The sequence below is a fragment of the Bombina bombina genome, chromosome 11, assembly GCF_027579735.1.
Source record: "Bombina bombina isolate aBomBom1 chromosome 11, aBomBom1.pri, whole genome shotgun sequence".
NCBI classification, from domain to species: domain Eukaryota; kingdom Metazoa; phylum Chordata; class Amphibia; order Anura; family Bombinatoridae; genus Bombina; species Bombina bombina.
This window is the reverse complement of record NC_069509.1, coordinates 142,287,989-142,300,140: the sequence shown is the minus strand read 5'-3', so window position 1 is coordinate 142,300,140 and position 12,152 is coordinate 142,287,989. Positions and strand designations below refer to the sequence as shown.

Sequence of the window (12,152 nt, the reverse complement as noted above, 5' to 3'; positions counted from 1 at the left end):
AAAAAGCCAGTGTTAGATACGCGGGTCATTACCGACAAAACTCTAAATCTAGCCGCTAGTTTTTTGTGGGTCATAATTGTCATATATCAGAGAATGATAATATGTAAACTGTTATTTTAGTAGTACTGTGGTAATCAAGATTAGCATGTATTGTTAAAACACATCTTGGGAGATACCTTTGGAGCCCTGAATGCATACCCACAGCGTCATTTCCCACTCATTATAACTAAGCCTTATTATTTTTTACTTTTATATTGCCTCAGTCACATATTTAGATTATTATTGATTGTAATGACCACATTCTTTGAAAACGACAACACGCATATCCCATTCTGGAAATTTATACCTGAGAACCTTAATGATTACAAGCTGATATACCCTTCTCTATTGTAATGCTTCTCACCTGGGTATTATTTTGATATATTTTGGTGTTTCTTTAGCAGCAGATGTACGCTTTGGGTTTAGCATTAGTGGAGTGCTAGTTCAATATATCCACCACCCTTTAGCTCATCCCATTTACGGTACCTCTAACACAATTGGACACGTCCCCCCCCTCCCCCTACCTTCCCATATCTTATTTTGAGTGGCTCTTGCCTGCTGCATCCCCCTTCCCATAATCCTACGCAATCAATCCCCCCTTGCCTCTTTATATCCCTTAAAGGAATATTTTAGTATATGTATTTCTACAGCAAGACGGGATCACTTTTCATTTTTATACTATGTAAAAACATAAAACCGAAGTCTCAATTCTGTTAATCCAAATTCCTTGCTAATACTTTAAATAAATGGGCTTTATGTAACCCCCCCCCTGGTTACCTTTGTTGCCTAGTCAGCCCCCTTGCCCCTCCATATTCCTAGTCAATTATAGCCCCCTCATTTATCACTCTTTAAACTTATTACTGTATTTCTGGGCTGAAATAATTTGTATGGTTGTCTTGGCAAAATCGCTGTATTAGCTCTGTATACTCTTTATTTATCATTGTTTTTGGATGAACCCCAAATGTTATATTTGTTTGCGACTTCAATAAAAAATTTATAAAAAAAAAAAACAAACAACAAAAAAAATACAGTTTCAATGGTTTGTTTGTGACATGGGATCTTTAGAAAGGGATAAATACTGTTAGTTTCTAAGAAGCCTGAAAAAATGTTTGCGCTTTATGGCTGTTTTTTTTTTTGTTTGTTTTTAAGAAATAAGCACTTTTGAAAAATAAATATTTTTGCATTGCAAAGTGTCTTGCAAAAGTAAACTGAGACTGTATAGCTTGACCTTTATCTACATCTACTACCTGAAAACTATCACTCCAGTTTACACACTTTATGTCTTTATTATTTTATTAGTAAAGTATAAAATCCTGGAAGCAGCAATGGTATACAGTATTTGTATTTATATCACTGTAAAGAGTAAAATATATCTTTAAATAAAAAGACCATAATTTAAAATCTCAAGATGTTCTGCCTTACAAAATAGCCTGTAGGTGATTTACAGTCTTGAGGTCTGATAACTTATTCACCGAAAGGATAAACACTTTGCTTAGGATATGCAGTTTAGTTGGCCTTGGCAAAAGCAGGATGTTCAGGGAACATATTGACAGGCAATAAAGCATTTATTACAATTACCAAGGCATGTCTGTTACAATATTGGCCCTGAAAATATCTTTTTTTTTTCAGTAGCACAGGATGAATTGCCACTTTTATTTAACTAAATTAAGTGTTGACTCTTTGACAGGAAGTGCAAAATTACTTACTGTTCAGAAAAGGGACTTTATATTAAAGGAACATTAAACTCAAAATTGAATTACCCATACATTTGGTAGTTTTTCGACTGCCTCCAGACAGGCTGAAATCCATTAGGTAGAATTAAAATCCTTGAGCCAGCCACATGCTGCATAGTGACTGAAAAGGTACGATAAAACAGACCTCGTAACTGTCCTGATTTGTACAGGACAGTCCCAAAATCTGAGCTCTTTCCTGTTGAGGCAGTCATATGTTCATATGCTCTTTTAAGAAACTATATAAGCCACGGCCACTGATTTCCCAGGCACAACCACCGACTGTCCAGATACATTTACTGATGGTCCAGACAGGCCCACTATCTTTCCAACTATTCATCCATAACCCCATCCCTCTTGACACTGCCCTGCCCACAAAATAGGTACCAGAGACGGATTGGGAAATAAGACCGGCCCTGAAAATTTTGGAAGACCAGCCACAGTCCCCTGGCCCCACTTTAAACTCTTCTCTTTCCTGGAGCCACTTTTATGCTGCCACAGGCCCCTATACCCTTGTCAGGAGAGGTACAGACTTAAAAAAAATGTGCGCAAGACTTGCTCCATGACCTCTCTGACCAAGGATGTGGCCCTGCAGCTATGGTGGCCCACTGGCCAGCCATAAAAAGTCCCAGTATCCTGGATGGCCAATATGGCACTATTCCTTTTTAACCTCCTGGGACCCTTAGAGCCAGCCATAAATGTTTGGAGGTATGTTAAAGGGATATTGCACCCTAAATTGAAGTGCACATGAAGCACAAACACCTTGCAATTTACTTGTTCTTGGAAAAAATGCTTCTAACAAAATCTGTAACTGTTTTCAGTGGCAAATCTTACTCTAAATATGCATATGAAGCATATCTTTATATGCTCTGTGCACAAGCATTTTATATGGTGTGGCTGCTCAGGCAACTCACTAAAGCACAATGTCAGTTTGTTGAAAAACTTCTTTGTCTCATCCTGTATTGGAATTATTTCATTTTTCAAGAGGAATGGTTTGTTCAGGATAGGGGTACAGCCATGGGTTCCAACGTAGCCCCATCATACGCCAATCTATATATGAATTCAAGGAGAGAATGGTCTATGAGAACAATTTGTTTAAAACGCATGGTGCGATGTGGTGGCACTACATTGACTATGTGTTTGGTGTTGTCAGGGTTTTTTCCCTGTTTTGTTTGCCATGTGCTGCTGGCAGCCATTTTACTCACCTCTCTTCCTGACTATGGTGCATTGTGGGGGATGCTGCTCATTTCCTGCACTTCCTTTTATGGCCAGACTGGTGTGCATCGTCAGTGTGAGACAGGATGCAGTCTCAGAATTGTGATGTCATCACTTATTATTAAAAGGGCCTCTGTTCAGTATTCTTTGCCTTTGCGTTGTCTCAGACCTGTTTGTGAGAGTTCCTGTGTATTACCTGGCTGCCTGACGTCCTTCCTGGTTCCTGATCCCTGGCTTGTTCCTCTGCTGTTTTCCTTGTTGCTGATTCCGGCTCGTCTGACTATTCGCTTTGGCTTCTGACTCGGCTCGTCTGACTACCAGCTCTGGTTTTGACTCCTGGCTTGTTATTTGATTTGTGGACTTTTTATTATTTTTTGCTATTAATAAAGGTGTGATTATTTTTGCACTTCTCGTCTCAGTCTGATTCCTGGCACCCTGACAAGTGTGTGGGGCAGCGTTGGAATCCTGAAAATTTTTGTTACAGAGCTCAATTCTATGGTTAGAGGCTTACAGTTCACTATCACACATAGTGAAGAGTTTGTTACTTTTTTGGATACTAAGATATCCAAAGGTGTCAATACTCTAAAATTTGACTTGTATTCCAAAGAGACAGACAAAAATACATTCTTAAAATATGACAGCATTCATCCTAAAAGATTAATTGATTCTTTACCCAAGAGTCAATTACTCAGAGTCCAAAGGATTGTTAGTGATGAGGCAGATAGGGATTTGAGACTCAAAGAGATGACAAGAAAGTTTCTGAAGAGGGGTTACCCCTTAAGTCTTATTAACAAAAAAATTAATGAGATCCAAAATCCTATTCCGAAAGAGGATAAAAAGAATAAAAATGATAGAATGGTCTTTGTGTCCCAATATAGTCCCCATAGCAATAAAATCACTAACGGCTAGATTTAGAGTTTTGTCGATAATGACCCGCGTAGCTAACGCTGGCTTTTTTCTGGCCGCACCTTTAAAATAACTCTGGTATTGAGAGTCCACAGAATGGCTGCGTTAGGCTCCAAAAAAGGAGCGTAGAGCATATTTAACGCCACTGCAACTATCGATACCAGAGTTGCTTACGGAAGCAGCCAGCTTCAAAAACGTGCTCATGCACGATTCCCCCATAGAAAACAATGGGGCAGTTTGAGCTGAAAAAAAACCTAACACCTGCAAAAAAGCCGCGTTCAGCTCCTAACGCAGCCCCATTGTTTGCTATGGGGAAACACTTCCTACGTCTGCACCTCTAACCTTACACTTATTAACCCCTATTCTGCCGCCCCCGCTATCGCTGACACCTGCATATTATTAACCCCTAATCTGCCGCTCCGTAAACCGCCGCTACTTACATTATCCCTATGTACCCCTAATCTGCTGTCCCTAACACCGCCGACCCCTATATCATATTTATTAACCCCTAATCTGCCGCCCACAACGTCGCCTCCACCTGCCTACACTTATTAACCCCTAATCTGCCGACCGGACCGCATCGCTATTATAATAAAGTTATTAACCCCTAATCCGCCTCACTAACCCTATAATAAATAGTATTAACCCCTAATCTGCCCTCCCTAACATCGCCGACACCTAACTTCAAACATTAACCCCTAATCTGCCGACTGGAGCTCACCGCTATTCTAATAAATGTATTAACCCCTAAAGCTAAGTCTAACCCTAACACCAACACCCCCCTAAATTAAATATAATTTAAATCTAACGAAATTAATTAACTCTTATTAAATAAATTATTCCTATTTAAAGCTAAATACTTACCTGTAAAATAAATCCTAATATAGCTACAATATAAATTATAATATAGCTATTTTAGGATTAATATTTATTTTACAGATAACTTTGTATTTATTTTAACCAGGTACACTAGCTATTAAATAGTTAAGAACAGTAGTTCAAAATTACCTGTAAAATAAATCCTAACCTAAGTTATAATTAAACTTACCACTACACTATCAATAAATAAATTAAATAAAATACCTACAATTACCTACAATTAAACCTAACACTACACTATCAATAAATTAATTAAATACAATATCTACAAATAAATACAATTAAATAAACTAACTAAAGTACAAAAAAAAAAAAAAAAAATAAGTCACAAAAAATAAAAAAATATTTACAAACATCAGAAAAATCTTACAACAATTTTAAACTAATTACACCTACTCTAAGCCCCCTAATAAAATAACAAAGACCCCGAAAATAAAAAAATGCCCTACCCTATTCTAAATTACAAAAGTTCAAAGCTCTTTTACCTTACCAGCCCTGAACAGGGCCCTTTGCGGGGCATACCCCAAAGAATTCAGCTCTTTTGCCTGTAAAAAAAAAACATACACTACCCCCCCCAACATTACAACCCACCACCCACATACCCCTAATCTAACCCAAACCCCCCTTAAATAAACCTAACACTAAGCCCCTGAAGATCTTCCTACCTTGTCTTCACCTCACCGGGTATTACCGATGCGTCCTGGCTCCAAAATCTTTATCTAAGCCCAAGCGGGGGCTAGACATCCATCATCCGACGGCTGAAGAAGTCCAGAAGAGGCTCCAAAGTGTTCATCCTATCCGGGAAGAAGAGTAGATCCGGACCAGCAACCATCATCTTCCAAGCGGCATCTTCTATCTTCATCCGATGAGGACCAGCTCCATCTTCAAGACCTCCACCGCGGACGCATCTTCTTCCGACAACGACTTCCCGACGAATGACGGTTCCTTTAAGGGACGTCATCCAAGATGGCGTCCCTCGAATTCCGATTGGCTGATAGGATTCTATCAGTCAATCGGAATTAAGGTAGGAAAATTCTGATTGGCTGATGGAATCAGCCAATCAAAATCAAGTTCAATCCGATTGGCTGATTGGGGGGGTAGTGTAAGTTTTTTTTTACAGGCAAAAGAGCTGAATTATTTTGGGCATGCCCCGCATAGGGCCCTGTTCAGGGCTGGTAAGGTAAAAGAGCATTTTTTTTATTTTGGGGGTCTTTGTTATTTTGTTAGGGGGCTTAGAGTAGGTGTAAATAGTTTCAAATTGTTGTAATATTTTTCTGATGTTTGTAAATATTTTTTTATTTTTTGTAACTTAGTTCTTTTTTATTTTTTGTACTTTAGTTAGTTTATTTCATTGTAGTTATTTGTAGGTATTGTATTTAATTAATTTATTGATAGTGTAGTGTTAGGTTTAATTGTAGGTAATTGTAGGTATTTTATTTAATTTATTTATTGATCGTTTAGTGTTAGGTTTAATTGTAACTTAGGTTAGGATTTATTTTACAGGTAATTTTGAAATTATTTTAACTATTTTAGCTATTAAATAGTTATTAACTATTTAATAGCTATTGTACCTGGTTAAAATAAATACAAAGTTACCTGTAAAATAAATATAAATCCTAAAATAGCTATAATATAATTATGATTTATATTGTAGCTATATTAGAGTTTATTTTTCAGGTAAGTATTTAGTTTTAAATAGGAATAATTTATTTAATAAGAGTTAATTTATTTCGTTAGATTTAAATTATATTTAATTTAGGTAGGTGTTAGTGTTAGGGTTAGACTTAGCTTTAGGGGTTAATACATTTATTAGAATAGCGGCGAGATTCGGTCGGCAGATTAGGGGTTAATAATTGAAGTTAGGTGTCGGCGATGTTAGGGAGGGCAGATTAGGGGTTAATAAATATAATATAGGGGTCGGCGGTGTTAGGGGCAGCAGATTAGGGGTACATAGCTATAATGTAGGTGGCGGCTCTTTGCGGTCGGCAGATTAGGGGTTAATTATTGTAGGTAGGTGATGGCGACGTTGTGGGGGGCAGGTTAGGGGTTAATAAATATAATATAGGGGTCGGCGATGTTAGGGGCAGCAGATTAGGGGTACATAGCTATAATGTAGCTGGCGGCGGCGTGCGGACGGCAGATTAGGGGTTAATAAGTGTAGGTAGCTGGCGGCGACGTTGTGGGGGGCAGATTAGGGGTTAATAAATATAATATAGGGGTCGGCGGTGTTAGGGGCAGCAGATTAGGGGTACATAAGGATAACGTAGGTGGCGGTCGGCAGATTAGGGGTTAAAAAAAAGTTTATCGAGTGTCGGCGATGTGGGGGGGCCTCGGTTTAGGGGTACATAGGTAGTTTATGGGTGTTGGTGTACTTTAGGGCACAGTAGTTAAGAGCTTTATGAACCGGCGTTAGCCCAGAAAGCTCTTAACTACTGACTTTTTTCTGCAGCTGGAGTTTTGTCGTTAGAATTCTAACGCTCACCTCAGCCACGACTCTAAATACCGGAGTTAGAAAGATCCCATTGAAAAGATAGGATACGCAATTGACGTAAGGGGATCTGCGGTATGGAAAAGTCGCGGCTGAAAAGTTAGCGTTAGACCCTTTTTTGACTGACTCCAAATACTGGCGGTAGCCTAAAACCAGCGTTAGGAGCATCTGACGCTGGTTTTCACGGCTACCGCCAAACTCCAAATCTAGGCCTAAAGTAATAAGGAAAAACTGGCATGTACTTAGGGACAGTAATCAGCAAATACAATTGTTCAAGGAACCCCTCTCTTATGGCCTATAGGCGTGTTAGAAGTATTCAAGATCATTTGGTTAGAACAGACATAGGTCCTGCTAACGGGAATAAACAAACCTATATAGGCAGTAAAAGAAATAGTAGCTATCCTTGTCTGGACTGCATGAGTTGTAGCTCTATAATTAAAGGTCCCCATTTTTTCCATCCACATAGTGGAAAAGGTATAATATAGACAGATCTTTTACCTGTGATAGCACATGTGGTATATTTGATCAAGTATCCTTGTTCCCTTTTTATTTGGGGAAAACAACCCAAAAGGCTAGGGAGCGTATGAGTCAACACCGCTCCAACAAAAGGAGAAGAAATTTGGAAGCCCCTCTGTCCAAACATTTCATAGAGCATGGTCATGGTATAAGCCAACTTAGGTGGCAAATTATAGAACAAATCAATACCCCTAGGAATGGATTGGACAGAGAAAAATTATTAAAACAAAAAGAGATGTGGTGGATCCATTAATTAGAGACCCTTATACCAAAGGGGCTAAATCGAGATTTTGATTTATCTTGCTTCTTCTAAATATCTTGATCATATGTTCTACCTATGTTTCTATGTTCAACATAATGTAATTTACTTGTGCTACAACTCTTAAATTTACCTATGTGTTTATTCCTATTATCTTTAGCCATATTAGTGGCTACATTTATGAGAATCTAAAATTTAAAAGTTATGCAAAGCGATGGAATATACTTGTATATCTTAGCAAGCATAAACGTATTTAATATGTAACATTTTCCCTCTGCTATTCTGTTTAAGGTTTGTACATTGTTTTTAACTGTTACATATGTGCTTTAAGATGTAATATGGCATAGTCGCCACTAGATGGGGCCAAGGAATTTCTTTGGAAATCTTGGTGCGAAAAAAATTGTGTTTATATTATTCAAAAGTGCTATTGACAATTTGTATATACCAGACAACTCACAGTGCCTTTTATTGAGTTGTCAATGACTTTGGGTTTACATGATCGTTTGAAGCCATATTCAGCTCTCTGAGCCAACACACTACATAAAATGCTGGTGCATCAAGCATATTTAGATATGCTTCATATTCTCATGCACTTTGAAAGCAATCACTAAAAATCGTGATAGCTGTTATTAAAAGCAATTTTACAATGCAACTGTATTGCAAAATATACTTCTATTCAAAATGCAAGTTACAGAAGTACATTTTAATTTTAACTGGAATGGCCATTTAAGATATTTTTTTTAAGAAGTGGACTCTTGGCCTACAGAACAATGCAAATTCTTCTTACAAAATAAAATAAACAGTTTGGACTAGTTTTCAAGTTGATTGAAATCAATAGTGTAAGGAACATTATCTGAGCTCAGTCTCGTAATAAAAATTATGCACAACCTGGTATTATAAGTTTATGGTTACAAATGTTAACCAAAGTATCTTAATATGTTCAAAAAACTAGCTGGAGAATAATGCTAAAAATAGCAGATAGTTACCAACAGAGAATAATTAATATAGAAAAAAATGTTTTATTAGTAATAAAAAGTACATTTAAATATATTTATATCACATATATATTCAGAGTAATCTTACAGAGTGTACAGTAAATATCAGAGTTGTAATATTAGTTTTATCTAAAATAGCAAATGAGACCTGTCCAACCTGTGTGTAAAAAAGCAACTAATAGAGAGATCTCTGGAAAAAGAGCTTTATCTTTTAAAAAAAAGTGCACAAAAAAAAATATAAAATGAAAAAAGTATACAATTCCTGATAAAGAATACACAGTCTCTGATAAAAAAGAATTTGGTCTTAAGGTTTTATAATAAATTATAAAACAAACTACCATATCAAACTTATGAGATTCTAATCAGGTTTAGTCTCTTATAAGGAGATAGTCACATAATTCTTATATTGCTATATATAGGGCAAGATTTATCAAGCTCCGAAAAAATGCGCAAAAAAAGTCGCGGAAATTTTCGTAGCTATTCGCAATTTCCGAAATCCAATTATTCGCCAATATTTATTAATATTGTTGAGACAAATTTCGTGCAAAAGTTTTTTGCGATGACAAGCGAATGACTACTATAGTTTCTTGGAGAATCCGATGATTTTCACTTTATTTATCACTCGGAAGTAATTATCATGACTTTTACTTCCGGGAATAGTTTCATTGTTATTATTGTTATTGTCCTATTAAAATAAAAGAAATTAAACACGTGATTGTTTATTCTTGTTATTTCTTATTTATGATTAAAGTTCTTTTTATTCTGCCCCTTTTTTGGCGCTTCTGCACACTGTAAAGTTGCCCTCATTTGGTCGCTAAAACTATATTCTTTTCATTGTTCTTTTTCATAATATATATTTTTATTTATTTTTTTGGTGCAATATATTTACAGAGATTTATATATATATATCGTATTTATTAATATATCAATATTTTTCTACTCCAATTTTTTTTTTTATTTGTATATTTATAATTTTTAATCCAAAAAATAATTGATATATTTTTTTATATATTAAATTATTTATTTATTTATTATGTCTGCTGCTGGCCTACAGGAAAACGCATCAACTGCCAGCAAAACAAAAGGTGGTCGAAATATACATTTTAGCCTATCTCAAAACAATGTTCTTGTAGACAAAATTTTAAATCACTATGATGTCCTGCTAGGCTGTAGAAGCAGGCAGACACCTATGGCACGTAAAAGGCAGATATGGCAAGATATAAGCCAGGAGGTATCTGCACAGGGTATAAACCCCAAAAATGTCAATAATTGTAAAAAACGTTTTTCGGATATAAAAAGAATAATTAAAATGAAATTATGCAAAGAAAAACGTTCAGCAAGAGGTACAGGAGGTGGTCCAGGATATACTGCTGATCTAATGGAGTATGAGAAGAAAGTTCTTAATTTGATGGGGCCTGAGGTTGTGGAGGGAATTGAAGTGCAAGGAGACACAGACGATTATGCAGGTAAACTATTATTATTATTATATTTATATTGCTAATGAAGTATTTAAATCCTAATTGAAATTGATAAATGTTTTCATTCTCCTCACTCATTACTGGTGATTGATTTCAAATACAATTTTTTTCCTTATATTAATATTTAATTTTGTTTTCTTTGAAACTTTTGTTGAAAAGCACATTTGATGTTCAATCTGTTTTTCACTTTTTGTTTGTAATGGAAGTAACTTAAATAATGCAGTAATATATTTCCAATTTTGTGCACCCTTTTTTTTTTTAGGATCCCCACCTACACAATCAGATGCTCATGCATTAACAGAGATTGCCGCTTGCAGCAGCGTCCTGCAAGAAGTTGGTAGGTATTTGTGCCTATATTGTCCCTCAAGAGTGTGCTATATGTATTTTGCCTTTATAATTTTTTTAATTTTTTTTTATTTATTTTTTAAAGAAGAGAATCATAATGAACAGAATATTGAAGGAGAGGAAACTTTGCTCCTTTTTGAAGGTAAAGCAACATTTTTTTTGTGTGCAAATCATATTAAAACATTATAAGACTTTTTTTTTGTAGATTCAGATACAGCATGAAATTATAAGCAACTTACAATTTCACTACATTTTTCATATTTTATTAATTATATTGCTATCTATATTTTATAAGATGGAATGTAAATCTTAGCATCCATCCCATTTTAGGATCAGCACCATGGTTAGTGCTTGTTTATTGGAACCACTGACCATGGTGCTGAAACTAAAATATGATGGATGCTTTAAGAATTGCATTCCAGCTTATAACATACAGATAGCAATAGAATTAACAAAAGCTGACAATTGTATTGAAATTGTAATTTGCTTATATCCAGCAATTACAAAATTTGAATGTAATTGTTGTGGAATATTATACTTTAAAGATGCTGATACATGTGTATTCTGCCCTTTTAAAATCTCATCAATATTAAATTTAATTTTCATATTTTCATTTAAAGATGATAGTAATCTATAATAGGTGGCATTGTAAAAATGAAATTATTGTTTATCTTTATTATAGATGATTCAGAAAATGTTGAATACGTTCTGAATTTACAACCAATACAGGAGACATCTCCTGTACATTCCTCAAGTACAAATGTAGAAGTACCAGAAGAAGAAATTGGAGATGTACACGAAGATATCCAACAAGAAGCACAAGCACCAACTGAAGAGGCAATATCAGTAAATTTGGTTAACATTCTGCAATTAGCCACAAATTTTCAGAATGAACAAAGGGCTTTTTTTCAACAGATGAGTGACCTGCAAAGTGAACGCTTGGAAATTGACAGGCAGAGTTTACTTGCACGTCAAGAGACAAATAGGTTGCTTGCATTACTAGTGAATATTTTACAAACAAGAATTGAGAATCATTGATTTTTTTTTGGGTGGGTTTTCTTAAAATGTTTTTTTTGTTTTTTAAACAGTTAATGTATAAATTTTGGTTATGATTTATAACATATCATATGTTAAATTAAAAACTATTAATGCCGTTTGAATGTATTTCTCTATTATTAATCTTTACCTTTTTTAAAAAATAACAGACACATATATTATAATATATTAATTTTTAATAGAAACTAAACCAAAAATGCAAATATAATTGAAATATAGAAAGTTAAATTTTCAGGGTTTTTTTTT

General features: G+C 35.3%; 1 protein-coding gene across 1 annotated transcript; it reads left to right on the top strand.

Moving 5' to 3' along the window:
• The first annotated feature begins 10,336 nt into the window (after positions 1 to 10,336).
• LOC128641716 (uncharacterized) lies at positions 10,337 to 11,888 on the top strand. Its single transcript, XM_053694243.1, has 4 exons — positions 10,337 to 10,493; positions 10,768 to 10,842; positions 10,936 to 10,992; positions 11,533 to 11,888. The coding sequence occupies exons 1-4, from the start codon at positions 10,337 to 10,339 to the stop codon at positions 11,886 to 11,888; spliced, it is 645 nt and encodes a 214-aa protein (XP_053550218.1).
• The last annotated feature ends 264 nt before the right edge of the window (positions 11,889 to 12,152 follow it).

Coding starts and splice junctions, on each gene's coding strand:
- LOC128641716 (XM_053694243.1), top strand. CDS start 10,337: ATGAAATTATGCAAAGAAAAACGTTCAGCAAGAGGTACAGGAGGTGGT. Junction 10,843..10,935: donor CAGCGTCCTGCAAGAAGTTG/GTAGGTATTTGT, acceptor TATTTTTTAAAG/AAGAGAATCATAATGAACAG. Junction 10,993..11,532: donor AACTTTGCTCCTTTTTGAAG/GTAAAGCAACAT, acceptor TCTTTATTATAG/ATGATTCAGAAAATGTTGAA.